The sequence below is a fragment of the Macrosteles quadrilineatus genome, unplaced genomic scaffold (assembly GCF_028750875.1).
Source record: "Macrosteles quadrilineatus isolate MER2022 unplaced genomic scaffold, UCM_ALF_1.0 Scaffold_1__1_contigs__length_201487025, whole genome shotgun sequence".
Taxonomy (NCBI): domain Eukaryota; kingdom Metazoa; phylum Arthropoda; class Insecta; order Hemiptera; family Cicadellidae; genus Macrosteles; species Macrosteles quadrilineatus.
Window position 1 is genome coordinate 168,145,703 of NW_026542594.1, and position 26,706 is coordinate 168,172,408.

The window sequence follows — 26,706 nt, forward strand, 5'->3', positions numbered from 1 at the left end:
GCTGGTTCTGGCCACTTATGTTACATTCGTCTGTATCAGCTAAGCTGTTGCAATGTTCTGTACCTCGGTGTCTGTGTCACAGTGGACGGTGGTACAGTAACCTGTTTGTGACCTGGTCCTGGTTGCTAGTCGCTGGTTCTGGCCACTTATGTTACATTCGTCTGTATCAGCTAAGCTGTTGCAATGTTCTGTACCTCGGTGTCTGTGTCACAGTGGACGGTGGTACAGTAACCTGTTTGTGACCTGGTCCTGGTTGCTGGTCGCTGGTTCTGGCCACTTATGTTACATTCGTCTGTATCAGCTAAGCTGTTGCAATGTTCTGTACCTCAGTGTCTGTGTCACAGTGACGGTGGTACAGTAACCTGTTTGTGACCTGGTCCTGGTTGCTAGTCGCTGGTTCTGGCCACTTATGTTACATTCGTCTGTATCAGCTAAGCTGTTGCAATGTTCTGTACCTCGGTGTCTGTGTCACAGTGACGGTGGTACAGTAACCTGTTTGTGACCTGGTCCTGGTTGCTGGTCGCTGGTTCTGGCCACTTATGTTACATTCGTCTGTATCAGCTAAGCTGTTGCAATGTTCTGTACCTCGGTGTCTGTGTCACAGTGGACGGTGGTACAGTAACCTGTTTGTGACCTGGTCCTGGTTGCTGGTCGCTGGTTCTGGCCACTTATGTTACATTCGTCTGTATCAGCTAAGCTGTTGCAATGTTCTGTACCTCGGTGTCTGTGTCACAGTGACGGTGGTGCAGTAACCTGTTTGTGACCTGGTCCTGGTTGCTGGTCGCTGGTTCTGGCCACTTATGTTACATTCGTCTGTATCAGCTAAGCTGTTGCAATGTTCTGTACCTCGGTGTCTGTGTCACAGTGGACGGTGGTACAGTAACCTGTTTGTGACCTGGTCCTGGTTGCTGGTCGCTGGTTCTGGCCACTTATGTTACATTCGTCTGTATCAGCTAAGCTGTTGCAATGTTCTGTACCTCGGTGTCTGTGTCACAGTGGACGGTGGTACAGTAACCTGTTTGTGACCTGGTCCTGGTTGCTGGTCGCTGGTTCTGGCCACTTATGTTACATTCGTCTGTATCAGCTAAGCTGTTGCAATGTTCTGTACCTCAGTGTCTGTGTCACAGTGACGGTGGTACAGTAACCTGTTTGTGACCTGGTCCTGGTTGCTGGTCGCTGGTTCTGGCCACTTATGTTACATTCGTCTGTATCAGCTAAGCTGTTGCAATGTTCTGTACCTCGGTGTCTGTGTCACAGTGACGGTGGTACAGTAACCTGTTTGTGACCTGGTCCTGGTTGCTGGTCACTGGTTCTGGCCACTTATGTTACATTCGTCTGTATCAGCTAAGCTGTTGCAATGTTCTGTACCTCGGTGTCTGTGTCACAGTGGACGGTGGTACAGTAACCTGTTTGTGACCTGGTCCTGGTTGCTGGTCGCTGGTTCTGGCCACTTATGTTACATTCGTCTGTATCAGCTAAGCTGTTGCAATGTTCTGTACCTCGGTGTCTGTGTCACAGTGGACGGTGGTACAGTAACCTGTTTGTGACCTGGTCCTGGTTGCTGGTCGCTGGTTCTGGCCACTTATGTTACATTCGTCTGTATCAGCTAAGCTGTTGCAATGTTCTGTACCTCAGTGTCTGTGTCACAGTGACGGTGGTACAGTAACCTGTTTGTGACCTGGTCCTGGTTGCTGGTCGCTGGTTCTGACCTGTTACCAGTTTTGCAACTCTGGTACGAGCTCTGCTCAGTCGTTGCCTCCAAGCAGTCTCTAGATTCTTGGTAATATCGTACACCATTTCTCCACGACTTCCTTTACAACTGGTATTGGGTTGTGTTGATTTAACACATGTTTAATGAAGCTATATTTTTTAACTACCCAAGGTTAGTTTTATACTCTTTAACTATTTCTATCAATGAACCAATCTTTGGAAATTTTAGTCTTGTGTAAAACTTGGGTTACCACTTACTGACTGTGGATGCAAGAAAACTTGCTAGCCTAACTGAAGCATGTTTGTATGATGAGCTTTAAGTCCCGAGACATCCAAATTTTTGGTTGTCGACTCAAGCTTTTCTTCTTATTTCAGAGCAAATTTTTAATCGTTCTATTCTAGGGTAAAACAAAAACTATAGGGCAATGTAAGTACTTACACCTTATTCTATTTGATTGCAGGGTAATTTTCAAATGCGTAGATCAACAACATAAATATAAAATACATTAAGTGTTTCCAGGCAAATTCATACCATAAATCATCCTTATTTAGCTGATGCTCCTTATTCATAAGAATGACTACCCTTAACCACCACCTGAATAATTAAGTAACAATTGCACATTCTTAAAACCTGTAAAACTGCATCATTATCAGTTCTCCATCTGCTTCTGTTTATAAAGAGAAAAGCGTATTTTTTATCATCGATGTTTGTCCTGTATTTCCAGGCTACATATAGACAGAGGAAGTGATCGCATCTATACAGAATTGTGTAATCGGGGGAACAATACCATGATCGAATAGGAAGCACGATGAAAACACCTTCGTTCAAGGTTGAACCATGTTGAACACAGATGAACTAATGCTACAACGTGACCAGACCTGAACTACTTGTTCTGTATGAGTAACAGTTGCTTTATCAGTGTAATTCCCGTGTAACAGTGATAAATTTGTGATAAAACCCGCAGTCTGCGAGACTTGAACAATTGACCTTGGATTTTGTAGCATATTTTCTAGTTGTAGCCAGTTTGCTTACCTATTAAAAAATAACATACACTAGTTAAAGTTACGGTGTTTTCATATAGTTGGGTGGGGGCGGGGGCACCAGTTGATAGATAAGATGATACCATGGACATAGGCGTAGCTAGGATGACCTATGGGGGGTCTGGGGGAGAAAAAAATCAATTTAAAAAAATAACGTTTTAAGGTCAAGGGGGGTTTAATCCGCTGAACCCCACAAGAGCCCACACCAAGAGGGGGCTCCTGATACGCCGCTGACCATGGGGTAAAATTAGGCAGATATAAATCAAACAGTTTAAAAGGGTGATAGGCTATCTCGCATAGCCAGTAACACTTCAGACTTTTCAGATGATTTTTCAATTAGTCCAGTGCAATTAGCTCCAAAATTGCAAAATTTGGGAAATTCCAAAAAAAGTTAAAAACCTGTTGGAAATCATTTATTAAGGTCTCCTGAACCCACAGAAGAAAGTCTCAGAAAATCCCATGGGGACTTTTCCGCCATTTTGAAAAATAAGTCGGCCATGTTGGATTTATGCAAGCCTTTACGGAAATGGGTGTTACTAGTAAACTAATAGAATTAAAAACCTCCTGTTTGCATAACAATTTCTTGTAAACTCTAGGATATATACTAAATATAAAAATACCTTCGCCGCAGCAAACCTGCAGACTAAGCGAATTTCCATTTACCAGAATATTGGCCGAACGCAGGTGTGTGGTGATTTGAGTAAAAAGTAAGCAAATCCTATTTAAGCTATGTTTCCATTTACTTATATCCGTAGGAAAGATGATCGGGCGTAAAATATGACATAGTTTACTGTAACTTACCCTTTTCGGTTGTCACGATTTAAAATATGTTAAAAATATATTGGTATTTTTAGTAGCACCTTTTCACCTTTGTCGATGGCTCATTGAACTGAAGTATTTTTATTGTAAATCTGGCCATTATACAGGGTGGTCCAAAAAGAACTAACAAATTTAAACAAAAATTTTTGTTTAACAATTTTTGATTACATGGTAACATTTACATATGTACGGATAAAAAAACTCAAAAAGTGTTTGGTGATACTCAGTAATCCTCAATATGGCCACTGTTTAAGGCTCTGTCGGCGTTACCCATGCAATGTTAATTCCATCTCTGAGAAAAGCAGCAATGGTGTGCGATGTGCATAATTTTTATTTAACGCCGGCATCTCAAGCATATACACAATACAATACAATACAAACCTTAATTGGTGGTTATATTAAAATTATTTTAATATCACCACTAATTTCAATTGATTGGGATAGTGTTATGTTTGACATCAGAGTCATTATTAAGAAATAAACATACCAAGACGTTTTAATGCAATGCAACATTTATATGTTTATATTAAAAAGCTTTATATAACATCGTCTGTTTCCTTGCGTTGTGTTCGGCTAGGCCCGTTGGCTAACACATTAGTGAACAAAAACAAATTTATCTTAGTAATGGAAGAACTATCTTAATCTAAACGTTAACTTGTCTCTTAATGACGTAGCGTTCAAGTCTTTGTTATGAATCGATCAAAACAAGTTCTACGTCGTAGTATTATGACGGTGGTTTTATCTTCAACGGACCCCGGGCTTTGGGATGTTGCAACTACTGTATTCGTAACTGTTATCCCCAGGAACGGTACATACGACGAAGCGTTCATAAGTCTTTGTTATGAATCGATCAAAACAACTTCTCCGTCGTAGTATTATGACGGTGGTTTTATCTTCAACGGACCCCGGGCTTTGGGATGTTGCAACTACTGTATTCGTAACTGTTATCCCCAGGAACGGTACATACGACGAAGCGTTCATAAGTCTTTGTTATGAATCGATCAAAACAACTTCTCCGTCGTAGTATTATGACGGTGGTTTTATCTTCAACGGACTCCAGGCTTTGGGAAGTTGCAACTACTGTATTCATAACTGTTATCCCCAGGAACGGTACCTACGACGAAGCGTTCATAAGTCTTTGTTATGAATCGATCAAAACAACTTCTCCGTCGTTGTATTATGACGGTGGTTTTTATCTTCAACGGACTCCGGGTTTTGGGATGTTGCAACTACTGTGTTCATAACTGTTATTCCAAGGAACGGTTAGTTTTAAACTTACGACGAAGGTTTTCAAATCGAATTTTACTATAATATTGAGTCGCTTTGGGTAATCTCTCCTACTTCTTTTTAAAATATAGTTTTGGATAAAAAATATATTGCATCAAACTTGTGGATCAATTATTTTACTTCAACAATGGATATGCATCCAGATTGCTTCTAAATTCAGAGAATATTTGTTAACTATTGTATAAGAAATTTGTTTGCGAATTATACTGTATTTAGAGAGCTCAGTTGACCATATATCTGTATTTACTCCTGTTGGTTTAGTCCTCTTGTAGTATAATCCAGTGCGAGTAAATGTTGATGGGCCTTTATTGTGTTTTTAAAATATTGCCAATAATCGTTCAGATGTTTTGCATGTTGAACTATACTTTCTTAACTGTAATTTTTATTAGATTAATCTTATACCAATTCAACCTTTTACCTCTGTTATGTAAGCACAATTCTATTAAAATAGTCCAACTTTATAACATTTTTAATAATTCTAACTCTTAAGACGAAAATAATTTATTTTAATTCGGTCGTTAAGTTAATATAATATGAAGTTAATATTCTGTTGGACCATTTAAAAACACGCATAACACTGATTCAGGTGGTCTAATAAACTAATATTACCGGCAGTTGTTAAAAGGCAAAGTCTTGGGCAATCGTTAATAATTAGTACATGGAATACGTTTTCCTCCTTTTATTTAGTTTCAGCTTGACCATCCAACGATTTGGTTTAACAGTTCTGGTAAGGTCGATTAGTTGTTTACAGCCAATCCAACGGCAATTGTCAATCCGTAATCTTTTTGTGTAATGGTCAATATTTTTTTATTTATCAGTACTTGTCCCTGCCATTAGTTTTATTAGGTTCAGCTTCACGTATTAACCATTGGAACTCTCACATTTCACGTAAAATCGGACAAATGGGCTCCGGCTCAAACTAATGTAAATAGTCAATGGCAATTTTTTGAATCCGAACTTTGACTTACTTGGTACAGTAATGCCAATCTACACACAGCTGTACAACAGTGATCAGGTGGTCACAAACTAATGGTAAATGGCCACTTGGACACGTCCGGTGACGAATGGATCAATGGCGGTCCCATTACTGACTCATTGACTCGGTTAACCTCGCCGACTGTCATCCTACCATGTTTTCCAAGTATTTGCCTAACAGTTCAACAGTTATGTTTCAATATTACAGTACAAAAAGAATACTAAGGGACAACCTATAAAATATTCCCAAGTATACAAAAAATGTAAAAGGCATGGAACGTTTTGTTACAGAGCAAATTGTTGAATAGCCACTTAGACCTACTTTAAGGTAGGATGTTATATTTTTATATGGGACAAACTCGAGACGAAAAGTTAACCATTTTCTTAATTATTTTAACCATGTGGGACATTATGTTGCTTAAATTCAAAAGCAAATGGTAAAATTTCTGTCTCGAGTTTTTTTTTTTATTTACACTACTTTATAGGCTGAACTATTTTTTTAGTTTTGTATATAAAGCTTGAAGCCTTTAATACACATTTAGCTGGAAAACGCTACAAAACCTTTTAATATCATAAAATACATGAGACGCACTTACAAAAAAAATTACTTGTACTGACACACGCATGCATTGACAGAAATGCTTTACATGACAACAAATGCCCTTATATTCAGTAGAAAATTGATACACAACCACGCAAGATAGTGCAACTTTTGTAGGCTTTGTGCTGCTGTATAATATATATCTGTATAATATCTTTCTCTTTCCTAAACCGATATTTAAATCCCCAAGTAGATTATTGTAACTAATTCAAGGGATCTTTTTCAGAAGAGGGCCGCCACTTTTAAACTATGTAAAAACTACAGTTTAGGCTAGGTGATTTTTAACATTTTTTGTGATTATTTCTGCTCAGTAAAAAAAACGTGTAAGTAAAGCTATAAACTAACATAACCCAACCTAAACTGTGGATTTTCCACAGTTTAAATAGTGGCAGCCCTCTTCTGAAAATGACCCCATTTAAAAGTCCCCAACAAACATCATGAAAAAATAAAAAAATAACTTTTCTTGTAGCACACGCTCTTTCAACGACGCATGCTTTGATTAAGATAAACAAATATGTAAAATACATGAACCCTGAACATTTGTCACTTCAAGATCCAAATGGAATGCCTAAACCCACCGGTAATACGAGCGTATAACAGCCAATCAAAACACTGCATTTCACTTTACACTCCACTGACGTCACAAAAAAACTCCTATGTCCCTTGCCGTAAATATATTCTACGCCCAGTACATGAACTCCCAACATTTGCCATGTCACTTTAGAATCCAAAGTCAATACCTTAACTCACTGGTGAATGGTGATACGTACGACAGCCAATCAAAACACTGCATTTCACTCCACACTCCGGTGACGTCACAAAACACTCCTATGTCCCTTACCGTAAATATATTCTACACTGAGTACATGAACTCGGAACATTTGTCACCTGATTGCTCAGTTGGCAACAACGAATGAGCAACACCTGGCCCGACTGTCGTTTGTATTCATTAGACAAGTTTTGTCCTCATCCACGGGTCCAATGGGTCAAGGCCAAGTAGACGATATCGTTTACGATTTGTTTGTTTGTCAATTACACTAAAATTATTTAGTGATTGTAAATTTCCTCTGTCGGAACAAGGATAAAACCGAATAAAAATTGTGATGAATTTAACAAGCTTGTTTTACGGCTGGTTTTAGAGTTAATGCTTACTTCGTAGTATCCTTCAGTGTGTTTTATGTCGAAGTTAGTTAGTCACTTTCCTGGCAAGGTTTACTTACAGAATTATGAATTACTATAGAATATTTTACAGGAAAATTAGATACATTTAAAACATATTCACAAATAAAATTTCTTAAACGAATCGTTTGTGTCTTCTGCCAGACCAATTGATTCCGGGGTTGTTGTAAATGTATTTATTTACATCTACATATCTGAAGGTTTTTGTAGTTTATATTTTTCCACATCACAAAATCTCAAAACTCCTATGTCAGTATTAACATAGGATTGAGCTTTGTCACTATAAGATTTTGATCAAATATATTTTTGCCACCAGTTCAGTTATGTTGACAACCATCCCAAATGAGAAAAATATACAGCTTTTTTTTCTTGCATAAACTTCTGAATTAGAATTTAGGTTTGAAACTAGGAAGACACATTATTAAATTGATAGTAAAATGTCAAATGTACTAAAATGTACTAAATATACGTATTACTATTTAGTAATGCAATAGTATTACGGTTTTTCAAGATGACGGATTCGCTACTACAACCTTAAAATAGTAATAATAACCAATATATGAAAAATGTTATTTAGAAGTAATTTTCTTGAAATTTTAACTAATAATGCTTTAAAAAAATAATTATGGTAGTTTTCCAAAGAATTGATAAGTGTTAGAACACGGTTTATGAGAATTGTGCCGAAAACCAGTTCTGAGTGAGTTTAAGCGAATTACTCTACTATAGTTCAGCCGCTTAGAAAACGACGGCCGCTAATGCTAAACCAATGCTAGAGGAGGTCGCTTTCTAAGCGGCCGAACTATAGTTGTACCATAGATGCAGTTTTAAAGGTTTTCAACTCAATGTCATATCCTGTCCTTGTTTATAATATTTTGGTCGTATCTCCAAGCAGCCTCTAGCAGTCAACTCCAGGCGGTTCCCTCACTCTTCATTCCCTCGCTGCCCTCAGTCTCCTGTCCTGACCTCCACCTCTGACCTCTGACCCATCACCCCGGTGTTTCCGGTCGGGCGAGTTACAGGATTCACCTCGGTGTTACACTTCCGTCGATAATCAGGAAGTCGTTGTGCTTTTGTTGAGGCTAAGAAATGCACTTCGTGAGAGTTGGAATTAATGAAAACTGTTCTCAATGTTCTTTCAATTAATGTTAGCAGTTAACTCAAAGTATTTTACCTTAGGCATTAGCCAACTATCGTGAACCTAGCTAGAGAATTTCATACCTCAAGAATTGAAGCCTCAAGATCTTTTATCCAAGATCTGCTTGATTTGATCTTCAGTTGGTTGTTTAAAATGTTATCGAACAAATGAAAGGGAGTTTTTAATGCATTCACACAATGCGTTAACATTTAACGTTTATTTTACTTATTTAAAAAAAAATTCCAAATAAGTTTTAGAATCAATTTTAGAAATTACTTTAAGTGCAGTTGTCCTTTACCTTTACGCTCTAAATTGTTTTAGATAGTTTGCTAACCTCGTATATTTTTCTGTTATAGGTACGAACGAGCCTTTAGAAGATTTTAAAGACATGTAAGTTTTTAGTAATAGTTTGGCATATTATAAGTGCAATAATCCTTTTTTCGTATGAACATGTAAGTAAGATTATACAGTTGATATAAAGGTTTACAGTTCAAATTGTACTTAGCAAATGAAGATGTATAGAATAGTGTTTTTGCATATAGTTTTTACCACTAGCTTTCCCATTCCGTCAAACTAATATCCAAACGTATTGAAAAGTTTATGAGTATAATATCTGAAGTTCGAAAACAGGTATTACAGTTAAAACAGATTATATTTTATTCAAGTTGATTGACGAATATGACTGTCAGTGGATACTCCGTGTTAAAGAACTTACAAAAATGATTGTTCGTGGGCAATCCTGGTAGAAGTATTTTGTAGCAGTTGAGGTGCAAGTCGCAGGGTTGCAGCAACAATGTTGCAGCATGATGACGTCACGGGCGCGACTGTTGCTGCGTTTGTGGCTGAGGATGGTGGGCTGTGAACTGCGCTTTTGACAGGCTGCGAAATTCCAACGTCAATATCATATCATATCCTATATTTATTTATATACTCTTATATGAGTAATGTTTGCTCAAAGTTTTTATGTATGCTTTATGTATGCTTGTATGTATTTTATGTACTCTATTTCTTTATGTATTTTATGTATGCTTGCACAAAGATCTCGACGGCAATTTCCTTTAAATGTTGTAAATAATTTATACCTGGCCTAAACACGTATTTACTGCAGTCAAAACTGCCTACAACAATCTAATTGCCTAAAAGAATTAAATTGAAATTGAATTTTTTTAAATTTGCCCTATGGGCTGTCAAGTAACTATGATGTTTGAACAAAATAACAAGGGAGAATAAAAAGAAAAGACTTGTAACATGTGTATATATCAATCCATCCACAGTATACTATAGCAAATTTCACTGGAAAATACAGTACAAAGGGGAAAACAGCAGTTGTTACTGTTGAGCAAAGATTACACTGAAGATTCCTCGATATAGGGGTACAATGGAAATAAACTATACCATGCTCGGTCCCCAGCTTTATAAAAGTTTAGAAATGGGCCAAGCGCACGTTTATCTGAATTCTAGAATTCACATTTCAGACCGCTATGGGTTTTTGTCTAGATGTACGTCATCAATATTTGAATGATTACATACGTATTCTTCTTCTATGTTTTAACATATTTCACTGCCTTAGTACATATGTCGCTATTAGAGTTATTGTAGATAAATGTATCTAATCTTATTTGTGTAGTATAATACAGTTAATATGTTTTATGTACTCGGACACTTAATTCAGATAACTTTAACATTTGATCTTTTTTACATTTTTATACCTCCTAAATATCTGGAATGAAATGCCGCAATATTATTGTAATGTACTAAATATACAACGTATTTAAAATAATCCTCTTTACATCCTTCTGTTACAAAAATCGCGGTATTTCACAAAGACAAGAAACCCCGTTAGTTAGTCCGTTAGTCTTTGTAAGCTGATGACATTAGTCATAGAGCAATGGATAACTCGTTCTCCTTCAATGGTCTCTGGAATTATCCCAAGGGCAGATATAGAGGTCAATCACTTGACTACGGATACCTGGCGGGGGGGGGGGGGGGTGTGGGGGCGGGAGTAATCACTGACACTCAACCAGTGATTAGTGATCAGCGATCAGTGATTAGAAGAATCGTTCTTCGAAGAAGCTCAGTTCAAGGATTTGGAAAGCTGGAAGCCGATCTGGACCAGGGTCGGGAAATCAGAAGTAATCAGAACCACTGATGCGCACAAGTTGATTGATTTGTAATCAACTACGCCAGGTGAATCGGTAAAAGTAAACATGTTCTTCAAGGGTAAACCTGCAGAAGATTGGGGTGAAAAGGAAATTGGATGGATGAGATGTATTATAAATTACTACTTTTATTGCCAGAACAGAAGTATTGCTGTGAATTTTCTTTTATACCTGTGACTGAGAACATCATAAAGGCAGTCATGAATGGCATTACCACCAGAGCTGTAGGAACAGATAGGATTTCCATTTACATGATCAAGTCTTTGAGCCCCTACTGTATCTCAGCTATTTGACATCTAGTAAATTTATCTTTGGTTACAAGAAATTTTCCCGATGTTTGGAAAAACGCTTCTTAATTTCACTTGCAAAACAATCTAATCTTACCTGTGCTTCTAATTTCAGGCCTATTTCTATTCTTCCAGTAATGTTAAAGATATTAGGAAAGGTTGTTAGTGAAATAATGTAGGTCTACCGTTAGCATCAAATCACAATAACTGGTATTTTTTGTGCATCCTGGGAATTTGCACCGGAGGCGGCAACTCACTGGTGCTTTCTGTTCTTCCCAGAACAACAGTCACTGATTCCTGGTCAACAACCACTGTTTGTAAACATAACACATAACCTTGCCGTGGGGTTTGGTTGTGTGAACCCTCAAGAATAAGGTTGAAACTGTAATGAAGGCAATACTCTAAACTGTAAGATACATACAATACAACTTAAGTAAAAGAAAATAAACTTAAAGAAAGTAGGCGACAGCATTTTCCTGATTTTAACATTTGATATCATAAAAAATAACCAGTGGGGAAGTCGGTTGAGTGGCGAGTTGCAATATTATTGTAATCACGTCGTAAGTTCGCGTATCATCTATTAAAGATTGTCAGGTCGGCAATGTCCATTTACTGCACTGTACCAGTTTATCCCATGGTCCTTACTGTGCTTACAGCTCCTCGCCTTCCATGCGCAGACCCGAGCCTCGGTAAAACAAGGTTAAACCATGCATTTGCTTAACACAGAATAGCACCAGGTCAAACGCATACCTTGCATCTGGACATAACAATAGACAGATGCATCTTTTTGTGAACAATATATACTTCCTCTCATTCAAAACAAGCTTTCAGGTTTCAACTTCAAATAGCATAGGAAATTGGAAATTGGGTATTTTTAAGCAACTCTTGCAACTGATAAATAACGTATTTTATTTAATAGTCTGTATACGATATTGAAGAGTTCCTGGAGACGTAATGGCATAATACAACCCTCTTCTTGTACCTAGGAATGGTAAAATATAAGCTACAAGGTAAAGTTGCAGAAATTCATTTTGATGGCTCCAGTATTCTTTATTTTTGGAAAGAGGAGAAAGGGCATAAAGTGCCTCTTAAAGTAGAGTCTCCTCCTGCGTTGAATTCGTTAAAGCTATGCTGTTTTGTAAGTACTTTAGAACCTCTAGAATGTAGTGTACTTATGGAAAGTAGAGACGAAACCTCAATTGACAATATGGAGGACTATGATGTGATATTGGTTGATGTGACGAATCTAAGGACAACACTCCAGAGTGACCCTGAGCGCTCATCGTGAGTCTGTCAGTGTACGTGGGTGAAAGACCTTGACCAAGCTCGCCTCTTGGACCACGTAATACATATAGACATCGTCCTAGCTAACCAAACCATACATAAATCAATGAATAGCCATTTATCACCTGCCTTTGACAGGAGCTCTAGAAAAGTGTTAAACAATACACTCTACCAATATGACAATGGCTGCACTTTGATGGCTCTTTGGGTTGGACGTCTTCGTCCTGTGATATCAAAAGCCTAGCCCCTAGATTCAGATTGTTGAAAGTGAAGTTTTCTTTTGTTCGTTTTAATTTAGATAAAATTCACGAAGACACATAATTTCATAGATAAAACATACTCCCTTTAGTCAATGGTAATATTGAAGGTTTTCTCACGCTTGAATTATCTTTGTTGCAAACCAAGTAATTATTGGGGTTGGGGTGACACCAACAGGTAGCGTATCAACGGGTTTGTTGTTGCATGCATTTTCAATGCCTAGGAAACGAAATCCATGAATGATTTAGTCTGTGGTTGGGTAGATAACCAACGAAATTATCTACTCCTTGTAGAATGTTAACGCAACTACCGTACCGGATGCTGTGGTTTTCTCACTTTCATAGGAATAAAACGAAAGTTAAGTTTGAGTTTAAGTAAAGGTTTAATCTGATAAATCAATCAAAGGCTCAAGTTCCGTCACCACCAAGACCATATTGGTCCTTTCACCAGCTGCAGTAGGGGACACTGACAAGGTCTGGGCACGGGAACTGTGAAAAGAACTGTCGGCAACTACAGGGACATTTACTGATCGGCAGGGTACAAGTGTACAGTAGCAGAAGAATACAGTTGACATCGATAGTAGAAAACAGTATTATTAACTTTATACGTCCACCTTACAATACAAGTTTTAAAAATTCGTATCCACTTATGAAAACAATTTTTTTTTTAACTTGAATAAATCTGCAAGTTTTTGTTTACAAAATACATTTGTTGGTCCTTCGTGCCGGATCAAGCAAAGTAAGTAATTAAAAATCAAGCAGTTGGTAAACTAACGTGCCAATGTAACATTTCTTTTTCGGATAGAACAATACTTACCTCAATAACAAAGCTTATTCACTTCAAATAAGTAACTTACCTGAAAAGTTCTAAATGCAATAAAAATCCTGAATGTCTCTTATATTGGCTATTCGAATACATAAACTGTTAGGATTACAACGTATGACTGATATCACATTCACTTTTAAAAGTGTCAAGGACAACGCTATGTAATTAATTTTGTTTATAAAATAGAGCTAGGTTGTTTTGTGTAGTTGCCAATTTAATATGAGATTAGTTTTTGCCACGCTTGGTAGACCTACCCTGTTTCGTTTTATAGATAACTGGATCCACAGATTGAGGAGGGTTGCCCACTGTGTTGTGATATCACATTGTCAAAATTAGTGAAATTTGAACCCGCGTATATGGGACAGAAGTCCCGTTCTCTGATTGAACCAATCGCATCCTCATGTAGTATATTGGATTCCATAAATTGGCCTGAGTGAATAAACATTGTTAATTATAAATTTGTCTGTGTTTCCTTGAGTATAAACTAAGTCCTAATCAAACTTACATAAGTTACATAATTGATTAAATACAGTGGAACCTCGATAACAAGACCCTCGATAACAAATAAGTGACATTTGAAAAATCCATGACTTTTTTACTATCTCTAATTACATGTTTTTGCAATCCTCAATAAGAAGTTAAACTTTACTACAAATCTTATTTGATGATCCCATAAGGGACTTGTTATCAAGGTTTTACTGTATATGATATCATTATGATACGTACCGACCAAGACAGCGTTGACTATAGCTCTTGTGATGTAGAACTCCGCCCAAGACCGTTGTCAGTTGCAGTTTATACAGAGAATCCGGTCATGGTAGCTCATATCTCAGAGCGAGGGCAGCCGGTTACATTATTTATAAGTCTTGTATGGTTAAAAAAAAGTCGACGGAAACAATGGCATCTGTAGAATTTCAACGTTCCAATTACTCTTTTGTCCGTATTTTTGTTTTTTGTTCTGTTCATAACTGTTCTCTTCGTGGAAAAGTTACGCGTTCATATATTTGGCAAGATTGTGAATGTAAAGTTTATTTATGGAACTCGTGTTAGTTTTTTTTTTACTGCGACAACATTATTATCATTGTATTATAATAAGACATGGACACCGTGTTGTGTATTTTAACCTGAATACGAGTGAAGGAGTGTAAATATTAAGTGACGTATGTTGCGTGGTTTTGTAATTGCGTATGGCAAGTTTTTTTTTATTAAAAGTCCAGTTTCAAACCACCAAAAGATTTCGAACAGTTAACAGAATTTCACCGTTAACCTTCTGTTAGAACATCACATAAAAAATTCGGTACCTGCTTGTCTTATTTTCTCTGTTATTGATAGTAATAGGTAACTAACTTACACTCAATCCTACGTTGCATCATTCCCCCAATGGCCATTTTTCTTTATCTCGTCTCTATGTCTACTCAGATTCTTCTGAATCCAACATTTTTTCCAAGAACGCCTTTCTCTGTGATCTCTGTTAGTGCAGTCATCGCAGGATATCATTTCCTTTTCCACCGTGCAATGTCCTGGAACAGCTGATCATTGATCCTTGGATTCCTGGGGATATTTTCCCGCCACGCTGCAGTAAGGGTCCTTGGCTCAGTTGTCGCCTGGTAAACTTCCTAGTTTTCTCAGTTTCTAAGTCACTGGGGCGTCGCCACCGGGTCGACTTCAACGGCGCTGATGTGCTTCGGGACCTGTCAGGTATGAAAATTGTCATTGGAATAGACATGTCAGTGTTAAAAGTGAAGTTTTGCATTCAAATTCATTCAAAAGAATAGGTAAAGATGTTGACGTAGGACTACGATAATGATGATACAAGTGCTAAAACAACATTAACAAATTTAGTAAAGTGGTCTGTAATTGAGTACTAATCGTCAGATAGTACCTTAATGTTGCAAAAACAAGTGGTTTCTGTAATAGTGTTAAAGAAGTTTTTATATTTTAAAATATAGTTTTATGTTGTGTTATTAAGATGTGATTTAATTATGAGCTAAGCCCAAAACTGCAGACTGAATTTGACCAAGTTCCAATACCAATTAAGTCTTGTGCATCCTATGGTATTGCTGAAATGATTTGCTGACCATTGTGAATGAGTTTAGACTTGCCTACATATCTCACCAATACTGGTCCATGTACTATGTGTCTCTTTTTACTAATCTGTAAAGAAAAATATAGCAATGATCCTTTTAACAACAAAAATGTTAATTTAAATCACTTCCGTAGTGCATGAATGAAAGACTAAACACTTTCCTAGGGTGAAAAATGGTCCATAACGGGCTTTGCGATTACAAAACCAGTTTCTGTCTATTTCTTTAAGTCATTTATTCCATCCAGTTCTACCCAGCCATAAACGTAGGTCCAAACACTATCCTGAACATAACTCGTCATACTCTGCTAACAGCTTGGTAAAACAGACACGATTTCACTTAGCATGCCAAGTGAACGTATCATCGTAGTGAGAATGTTCTAGAAGTCCATAAACAATCACTTAAGGTCCTATTGTTTATGTTTACAGTCCAATAACTTATGGTTATTGGCTGGTAAATGTAGCAAGTGAACAATCCAATATTGGCTGTGTCGAACTGCGTGTAAATCTAGGTGCGATGGTTGGCATAATGCCTCCGTAATAAAGAATGTTGGTAACACTGGCAAGTCGGGAGTGGCTGTGCATTTGCATAATGGCGACTATTGTGCAATTAACACCTAATTGTTTATTGTTCTTTCCTCCTTTTACTTTTCTTTGATCATGGTTGATATAATCCAAAATTATCTAAATGTTCTGTAATATGCCCCTTCAGACTTCTGGGGGTGTATTTCAAGAGAAATTTCAAGAGTTTACTTATAGATCACTTTGGATCTTTATGTTTAGAGACCCGTAGATGGTTGTACGATATAAAGATGGTAGTTGAAAACCAAAAGACAGACTAATCCACCCAACCAGAAACTATGAAGGAAATGTAAAAGGCAGCTTAAAAGCTGCGAGGTAAATTACAATGTAACTTACCCACGAAGTAAATTCAACATTGCGCTGTAGATTGTATTCGTCCTAATGATATGGCGACTTTATATTTAAAAGTGCTACTATGTAATTACCTAAAGGCTTAAACATAAATATTTGCCACAATTAATAACAGGTCGTTGAGAACTTTAAGTGTTGAGATATATATTGCAACTCATCCTCTCCCATATTTTCTGGAAACATATTTTATGTATTTATAGGTATGGATTGTATTTAAAAATCGGATTGTACTTTGCATACTACCATTGATTAAACGTTAACCAAAGCAAAATCTTTAATATTTCTTAAACAGATTATACTACTTAAAAGAATGTAATATATATTCGTATTACATCATTATTTGTACTATTGCATACAACAGTAAGGGCTGAGGCAATTTCTGGACGAAAACTATAAAAACCAACATTTTATTATAAAAGTGTAACAAAATGGTACCTTTTTTGAGTGTGTTCTTGTGATTTTGTCTGATTTCCCCCAAAAATGGAGTTTCTGTTACATTTAGAGTAAATCACAAAAATGCACGTGTTATTGTACTACACATATAATGAAAACTATCACATAAGAAATTATAAGATACCCCTCAAAACAGAATCATATTGACAAAAAATAAACTGCGATTAAGCCAAATCCATTCTTTAGAGAGTGGAGCCGTTGACGATCGTATCATGCCAAAAGCTCAATTCTCCATCGGAATTCGCTAATAATCTACGACAAAAACACTTTCTTTGTATTCAAAACCTTGTACTTCTCTTTTTGGCGCTCGGCATAAACCGATCATGTAGAAGTATTGTTGATTGTTGAGGTGCGCCGACGCCGTGATCCAATCGCGATCGGCCTCAACAATAACAACAACAACAATGGTGTTGTATTGTTGGCATTGGCAAGGTCATTGAGCAGTCAGTTCTGGGATGTCCCGACAGGTTGCGCTAGTAGTCGCTCTTCGCTGAACGCTTTGCTTTTGGATCAACATAAATATTGCAACTAGAAACCGGACAAAACCTCCGTAGGCTATATAAAGCCAAATTTGAAAAAAGATGCTTAACGTAGAACGTTGTTCCACGTTTTACCCTTTTAGGATGATGGATTTGGAGAAGGTTTCATTGAAGTCATTGAAGATTTTAAACGTTTAGCGTTCCCAACAGCGGCAGACCGGTATTATACATGTTGGAAGCCAATCTACATTGTAATATTATTTTATTTGAACCCAATTTTACTTTAAAACGAAAATAACTTTAAGTATATTCAAATCAAATTAAAATTGCTTGAAGCTACCTATACTTATTATGCTACACTATGTAATGCATTTGTTTTTCATTCTAGACCCACAAGCTATTTATAGAAAAGAATTTTATTCAGAACACACTAGCTGTATGCATTTCATACATTATATGTCATGACGGAGAATATGAAGATGAAACATAAAAAATATAACTTAGGCCTAGTTTTAAGTAAAAGATGTAGCATTAATACTTTTATTTGTAAGGAAAAGATACTATCAACATGCATAGCAAAATTAATCTAATGCAGGTTTTCAATCTTCATGATTGATAATGGATTAAATAAAACATTTTTCATTCTAGTTTAAGGATTTGTTTGGTCGAAATAATTGCATTCGTGAATCGCGACTCTACTAATAGTTTGAGATATTTATTTTATAGTGGTTTGGCATCACCGTTTAGCAACATGCATACTTCGATTGCTTATAAATAATTTTGCGCACTAAATAATACATGTGGATGATCCAATTTATACTGAATCTTGCGTTTGTTTCTTTGATCTCAATGCTGTTAATATTTTATGTTTGTTAGTTATTCTCTTTGGTCATTTCGAAAAGTTCACGTTGGAAAGTAAATCGTAAAAACCCGTCTTACAGGTAGCTACCACGACGTTTCCAGAACATACTTTTCTACTCTTCTTTATCATGACTTACTTCTTCCTATTCCTCTTTCATCATCTGGCGTCCGTATTCTTCATTTTATTGCAAAGTGTTCATTAATAAGTTTTTCATAAAGTACTTTTAGCTATTGTCAAAGTTTTAAAACATTAGTAATGGTCAACATTTTTCACATTGAAGTTAGACAGTTTAATTAAAAATTTTGGTTTATTTTAGAGGCTACAGTTAATTTTAAATATACTCTACCTTAGTAGTCTTCTTGTAGCTGTAGTGAATGTCCTGGAATAATATCCTTATATTTGAATGGCCTGTATCTTATATATGTATATATATATATATATATATATACTAGCTGTGAGTACCCGTTCTTCGTACGGGTTTATTCAAGAATAAGGTTACAAACTTTTTGTAATAACAATGATTAATTTATTTTAACATAATTTAGTACATAAAAATACATTAAAAAACTTAAATCTTAAAAAATATTCGAAAGTTTTAAATAACAAAGTTGGCAAAGATAGCAGAGTTGAAGCGCTTAACATTTGTCACAGCGAAATTACAATATCAAAATTTCAAAAACAACAAATGACATACATTGAAAATAAATATTAAATAGTGAAGAAAAACAAAAAACACAAAAAATTAAAAGGTTGCCTAACTTAATGCCTCTTCATATACTATATTAGTGGTTCGACCGCCTGGGGCATGTATGTAAAGGTTGGTTGGCGATCGCACTCGGCTGCACGCCACGTACAGCTGTCCGTGTGAAAAACATTGCGCGTCACCTAGTTCAATCCCTGCTGTTGACAGTGTCTGACCTTGCGATTTGTTGATCGTCATGGAAAAACATGGATTTAAGGGAAATTGCAGGCGCTTAAACTCAAAGGGATAGTTGCTTGGGATGAGGGGGATCCGGGGGACAAACACCACTTCTCCCGCACCACAGCCTGTTAGAATTTCGGCTTCTATGACATTTCGCTGGAGACTTCGAATTCGAAGCCGAGTCCCATTGCATAATTTAGGAGGGTTTAAATTTCTTAGAAGCATAACGGGAATACCAATTTTAAGATTAAGTTCGTGGGCGGGTAGTCCAGGTGCTGTCACCGAGTCAAGAAACTCTGCCGGGTAGTGCACTGCGTCATCATTTCTTAGAACTGTGTTCACCGACAAATATGTCTTGTCCTCGCTTAGGAATAGGGACATCACTTTCTTATTTATCTTTGTTGAAACTTCATTTTTTGGAGTGAGAATAGCCCTATTGCATAACCAGGCACTGCTCTTGTTTGGGAGGTCTTCAATTCCTGGATAGACTTTCTCGATGAGTTCATCTTGGGTTTGAACAATAACACCAAGAGAAGGTGGTATATCGATAGTTCCATCAACGTTACCCAGCTTTCCATCTCCCAACTTTAACAGAACATTGGAGAATTCTTCCACCTCATTTCCAATATTGGCCCGCATGTTCTTTGTTAACGCCAGTTTGTTCATTATTGGCCATAGGGTAGATCTTTTCATAGAGGCGTTAATTTCATCCGCCCTTGTGCCTCTCACTACAACTGGCAGAGTTTGGCGGAAGTCACCAGAGAACAATACCGTCACTCCACCCATGATCTTATTACTGTTCCTCATATCTTTGAGTGTTCTGTCGAGGGCCTCGATTGTCAGTTTATTGGACATCGTACACTCGTCCCAGACTATTAAGGAGGCTGCTTGTAGAACTCGTGCCATGGGAGCGCTCTTCGATATAGAACAAATCGGGATGTCCATATGCTCTACATTTATTGGGATTTTGAACATGGAATGGGCAGTTCTTCCACCTGGCAGAAGGGTTGCTGCAATGCCAGAAGAGGCCACAGCAAGAGCAATCTTACTGTTTGATCTAACCTTTGCGAGAATCAGCTTTATGAGGTAGGTCTTTCCAGTACCTCCAGGAGCATCAAGAAAAAACATCTTGTTTCTTTGTCCATTTATGCTCGTCAAAACTTGCTCATACACTTGGCGCTGCTCCTCGTTGAGAGTTGGCGTACACTGTTCAATAAACCTAATGAGTTCGGATGGTCGTAACTTGTCTCTCTGATATAATCATGGTTTAACTGATTGACATCTATGGCTGGTACTGGTAAGTTGTAGCTTTCGAGCCCAAGTCCTCCCATGCGAGTGATTGTCTCTTGAATGCTTGCTAGGCACTGGTCATATATGATAGGATTGTTTTCAAAGGTGGTGTTAATGTCGACTTGATGTGCAGATCTCAAAAAGTCCTCTGAGAGGGAATCTCTGAATCTGATCCAGAGCTCAAGAGGGTTGCTCACATTGCAAAATACTAATAAGACACTGAAGAGATCCCTCAACTTGGTGGGACTGTCAGAAACAGCAGCTTCTGCAAGAGTGCCCTCCCAGCACGCATCATCCTCTAGTAACCAAGGGCACGGCATGCGGATTGGAAATTTGGATGGAGCACACCATCAACAGTCTTGAGATCCTCAAAAGATGTTGGACCTCGAACAGTGTGTAGGAGGAGTCGGAGATGGTAACGCTCACTGCAGCTTGGATGGACAGTGTACACCCTACCGATGCACGGATCTTGTCTCACGTCAGGATGTCCTGGTACTGGTTGTCCTCTCCGCCTCCTGGACCAACCTCTTTGTTTAGAGTATGTGTAATAATAGGGCAACTCGTTGTAGAGGAGGGTTCTTGAAAAGGCGTCCGTCTGGCAGAGATTGAAGAAGGCCAAAAGAGTTGTACTTTGGTCCATTCTTTCCCGAACATTGCCTGGCTGGAAATATACTCTTTGCTCATTTGGAAGGTGGACCTCTAAATGCAACACAGCGGGAAACCTCTCATGTATAGGAAATGATAAAATTCTCCATACCGCCTCAGATGTGCATATATACCGACCACTTTGGTACATTTTAATTTCGTCTGTGTCATTACTTACTGCAAATGTGGCCTGGTCACTGCCCTTGTTTATGTACTTGCAGATGTACTTTATAGATTTTACACTGCTACAGTACTCAACGTTAACATGTGTTAGAAATGTTCGGACAATACAGGCGAGTAAGGTACTACCCATCGGTTGTCCATAGGGATTTCATCGTTACCTACTCTGATTAGGACATGATGGCCTCCATCATCTGGGGAGCGCCTTCTGTATGTTGGGTATCCATTGTCTCCTGTTGCCGTTTCATTGACAAATGGTCTAGGGTATCTTTTGCTACAGTGACCATCCTTCATACAGGGAAGCTTGCGCTGTCGCACATTAAAAGCTCCGCATGGTCCGTGCAGCATGTGAGTCTTGACTATATCTGCAAGTTCAGGATCAGTTTCAGGATTTGGAAGCTCTGCAGAAATGACTTGATCTATTCTATTTGGAGGAATGGATTCTTCAAGCCAAATCAGGATATGAGCGTGTGGAAGACCACGTTTCTGCATTCAACAGAGTACATGTAGCAGCGAACTGAGCCATAAATCTGGCCTTTCATAAGAACAGCAATCATACAGTTAAGCTTCAAATGAAAAACTCGTGATACCACATCATACCGGTCGTGAGCAGACTGCCTTTCTCCAATTACACTCGTGATTTCTATCCATTTTGGATTTGTTGTCATTGTTATGAAAAGTTCTGGACGACCAAACTTCCGAACATAGCAAAAGGCGTCCTGTGTGCGAGAATGCATATATCTAGGACCTCCAGTGAAGGTGGCAGGTAAAATTATCTTTTGCCCCATTTCTTCTACGTTGTCGTCTCGTCTTAAAGCGTCTTGAAGGTGTATGTAATTCTCTGCTCTCAGTTCCTTTTGGTGCGTACGAAGATACAGCAGCCTTTCACTCTCAACTTTAGCGTACATGTCCACCAAGTACTGGTTCAAAAGCTGTTTGAATTTATGAATGTGATTTGCTTCACCTTCTCTAACCATAATGCGATAGGCGTAAAACTCTCGTGAGCTAGTTTTCTTTGTGGTTGGTTGTTTAGTAACCGGGTTTACATGATATAAATTGAAACTATATCCATCTTCGCCTCTACAAAACATAAGGGGATATTGTAGGGCATCATAAGATCGGTGGGTTTCATATATTCGTTTCAAACCCTGTTCTCTTGAATTTAAAATGATGTCTCGATGGTCACTTGGATCCCCAATCATCAAAATAGCAACCTCATTGACTGTTGGTTCATTGTATCTACCTGGGTGGTCCCCTGCAGGGCGTCTGTCGGCTCTAATAACAATTTTGAAATCAGGTGAATCTACAGGAAATGTTTCTAAAGTAGTTTTGAAGCTGAGCAAGTAGGCGTTATTATTCTGAAGCATGTTTTGCAAAGCGGCCAACATGTCATGATCAAGGTCTTGAAATAAACTTTGCCTTCTTTGAAGCTGGACTTGGTCATCCCCAACAAAGTAAATCTGAAGGTAAGACGGCGGAAGTCCAGGGGGTGGCAAAAGAGAGCCGATCAAATGGTACACTTGTCCTTGAACCTTAAATGTAGGCATATATGGTCCTTCACGGATTTCATTACCTCCAAAAGAAGTCATTTGGAACGCACTATTGTAGGCCCTGATATGTCTAAGAAAATTTCGCGATTGAGGTGATTCGTCCGATATCCATGTACGTAGCGGCTCAGGTGCTTCCAAAATAGACGGTATGGACACTTTACCAGAAGCACAACATATTCCACGTGGTTCCTTTGACCAACTCAAAGCGTGACAAAACCTACAAACTTTATCAAAATCTCCAATATTGGCAGCTTCACTGTAACGTGTAAAAGGATCATATTGGAATCCACTGTTGTGTGTGTCTCGCCATTCTGTTAAATTTCTTTCGACATGCCGAGTTCTTTCCCGCGCGATCCTAGTTTGTCTTTCTGCGTCGCTCTCAACGACTCTGTTCACCCTATGTCTTTCAGAATCAGCGGCAACACGGGCATTTCTGTCAGCAATGTCCTGGCTTGCTCGAAGTTCCTCCACTCGGGTCGCCTCGTCATGCAAAAGTAGAGTTTGCTCTTCAACAGTGCGACGGTACCTATCATTGTCGATTATATGTCTAGCTTCCCGCTCTTCAGGAGTTTCATTATTCCTACGTTGGTTTTGCCGAACTCTATCTCGTTCTTGCCTACTTTCTCTCTCTTCTCTTGTTTCATTTTCCCTCCTGCGAACGTGTAGGATTCGGTCACTGTTTCGACGTGCTCCTCCCTCCTCCACTGTCTCGTTTTCCCTCCTTTGAACATGTAGTATTCGGTCACTCTCCCGACGTGCTTCTTGCTCCTCCTCTGTTTCGTTTTCCCTTCTCTGGACGTGTAATATTCGGTCATTGTTCCGACGTGCTTCTTGCTCCTCCTCTGTTTCGTTTTCCCTCTTCCGTACGTGTCGTATTCGGTCACTGTTCCGACGTGCTTCTCGCTCCTCATCTGTCTCGTTTTCCCTCCTCTGAACATGTAGTTTTCGGTCACTCTCCCGACGTGCTTCTTGCTCCTCCTCTGTTTCATTTTCCCTCTTCCTTACGTGTATTATTCGGTCACTGTTCCGACGTGCTTCTCGCTTCTCATCTGTCTCGTTTTCCCTCCTCTGAACATGTAGTATTCGGTCACTCTCCCGACGTGCTTCTTGCTCCTCCTCTGTTTCGTTTTCCCTCCCCCGAACGTGTAGTATTCGGTCACTGTTCCGACGTGCTTCTCGCTCAACCTCTGTCTCGTTTCCCCTCTTCTGAACTTGCTGTATTCGGTTGCTGCACCGACGTGCATCTCGCTCCTCTTCTGTCTCATTTTCTTTTCTCTGGACGTGCCGTATTCGGTCCCTGTTCCGTCGAGCTTCTCGCTCCTCTTCCGTCTCATTTTGTATTCTTTGGCTAAATCTTAAACGTTCAGTGTCTCGCCTGCTTTCACGTTCTTTTTCATTCTGCTGAGACCTAAATAGGGCGACACGCTCTCGACTGGTTGAAGGTCGTGCATAATCTTCAACCACAACGGAACTTAAAATTGTCGACTCATTATTGCTATGTACACCATCATCAGAGTCCGAATCATCATAATCAACTGATTCCGTGGATACACACAATTTTTGTCTCTTGGCATTATTTGTTTTTCTACCCAAATTGCTTTTTCTCTTGCGAGGCATACTCTTCAGGACATATTTATTTAGAAACAATAGAAAATATTTCAACAAATAATGTATTAAAGATTAACTTGTAACCTCTCAACTAAAGCAACAAAAATATTGTCCATATGTTTAGTTGTAAACAAATTTAATTTGTGTTTGACACTATGTCAACGAATATCTCTACTGTACAGTATGAAACATCTGATTGATGCAAATTCATATGGGAATATGAACTTTTTTAAAAACATTACCTCAAAAAAAAATAAATTAAAAGAAGAGTAGATTTTCTTTTATTTATAAACGTGAAATAATTTAGGACATTATTAACTATTATAACTTTTATTTTGGTGTAAAGAGTAATGAACAATAATAAACTGGTCAAGTTTGTTTGCTGGTTAGTAGCGCACAGATATTAAAGAATAACAATCAGCTGATCGTAATTTTGTTATCTAAAATGTTTAACTTTTATATTGAATACTTTGTATTGAATCTGTAATTTGAATTAAATTTACTTCTAACCAATTAATGTATTATTATTTTAATTATTTGTACGGTAATGGATGAAATGTACAAAACCCATTGTTATAATTAGCAGAACTGGTGTTCAGTTATATAATATAGTATACATTTCGTATGGTTTTTAAGTTGTGTGAATCGATAAGGCTATGGTTAACCTTGAGTTCAAATAGGCTAACGTTTTCTAATCACAGCTGTATGCCAATGTCAAAATTAAGATTGTATTTCAATTAAAACCATGTGCATATGATTAGTTGTAAACAAAGCAACATTCTTCCAGAAATTCCACGTCAAAAATCGACAAAAACTTGATTTTCAAGGGTTTACTGTTAAATATCTAACTGTCTCATATTCGATGAAATACGTCTAAAACCATCTCATATATGTATAGTATTTGGAAAATAAGTTTCAGGCGGGACAGTGCTATAGTTATTGAGGAGTAGTTGTAATAAAGTGCGTATTTTAGCGTTACCAAGAGAATGACAGATAGACAGACAGACAGACAGACAGACAGACAGACAGAAATTGAGATAAGGTTTGATTCGGTTTCTCTGACCTATGAAATGTAAAAATAACCAAAAAGTTCATTATTCTAAGCAATGTAAAGACAAAACTCTAATTTTATTTATATAGATATAAAACCGTTTGCAAAACTTATGACAGCTAGCCTGGCCAGTACTACTATCCTACTGGACCACATTGCACGCGGGTTGTACCCAAAAGAAAGGTTATCGGTCCTATATGTGCAGGTTTCATTTGTATTTTGAGAATATTATGTTAATTTGGTCAAAAATGGAAATTCAACTTTCTCAGCTCCTGTGCATCACAGGGTAAATCTACGCATACTGTTACATAGGCATTTGCCTGTAGATGTGCAGATTTCCTTTATAAATTAAAATAGACTCAAAAATAAGCACAAAAATGAATTTACAATTTAATAAACTAACATGGACTTTTTATGGGTCGCCATGCTGGTGACGAAATACAGTAGGCCTAACAAAAAAATATAAACACAAAATCAAAACAAATGGAAGAAATTCAAATCACATGTTTTATTTACAGCGTGGGAAGAAAATAGAGAAGTTTGCACTATGTTTTATCTATGACAATACATACTTTTGGTCGAGTTTTCGACCAAGGGGCGAGCTCTAGTTCAACATATTTTACTTTACAGAAACCGACTTAGCTACACTTTAACATCCCTCCTTTTGTTTATCCCTGACGTGTTACAACACCCTGGAATGTGTGTATGCAGTCATTGATTCAGTGAATAATTGAATAAACTTTAAGAAATATACTTCAATCGATTTAAATATCGAAACTTGTGAAACAACATTTTTTACACAGTACAACACCAGACAATGAATTATTTATATCGCAATACTACTCAAGTATTATACTTAAAAAAAAAAGCTTCCCTCAATAAACTTTAATAGGACAGTTACTACACCGTCTTGGCTGGCGATTGAGGAAGGTCAAAGGTCAAATGTGTCCGTGACCTTGGGCATCTCAACGCTTCAAGGTCAACTCGCAACCTCTGACCTTAAGCTCATCTTCATGTTCAACATCACCTGTGGTGTCTGTTTCTGTTACTTCTACAGGATCGTCCTGCGTACATGTCTTTGAAAGCATTG

The 26,706-nt window shown here is 37.9% G+C and overlaps 2 protein-coding genes across 2 annotated transcripts; both read right to left on the bottom strand.

Annotated features, from left to right (window-relative positions):
- Nucleotides 1-19,124: 19,124 nt before the first annotated feature.
- Nucleotides 19,125-20,420, bottom strand: LOC129002477 (ATP-dependent DNA helicase pif1-like). The gene has a single exon (XM_054430315.1). The coding sequence runs from the start codon at nucleotides 20,418-20,420 to the stop codon at nucleotides 19,125-19,127; it is 1,296 nt and encodes a 431-aa protein (XP_054286290.1).
- A 1,077-nt stretch (nucleotides 20,421-21,497) lies between these two features.
- On the bottom strand, nucleotides 21,498-26,704 carry LOC129002484 (uncharacterized). The gene is made up of 3 exons (XM_054430329.1): nucleotides 26,615-26,704; nucleotides 21,998-24,577; nucleotides 21,498-21,893 (listed from the first exon to the last, which is right to left on the bottom strand). The coding sequence occupies exons 1-3, from the start codon at nucleotides 26,702-26,704 to the stop codon at nucleotides 21,498-21,500; spliced, it is 3,066 nt and encodes a 1,021-aa protein (XP_054286304.1).
- Between the last annotated feature and the right edge of the window lie 2 nt (nucleotides 26,705-26,706).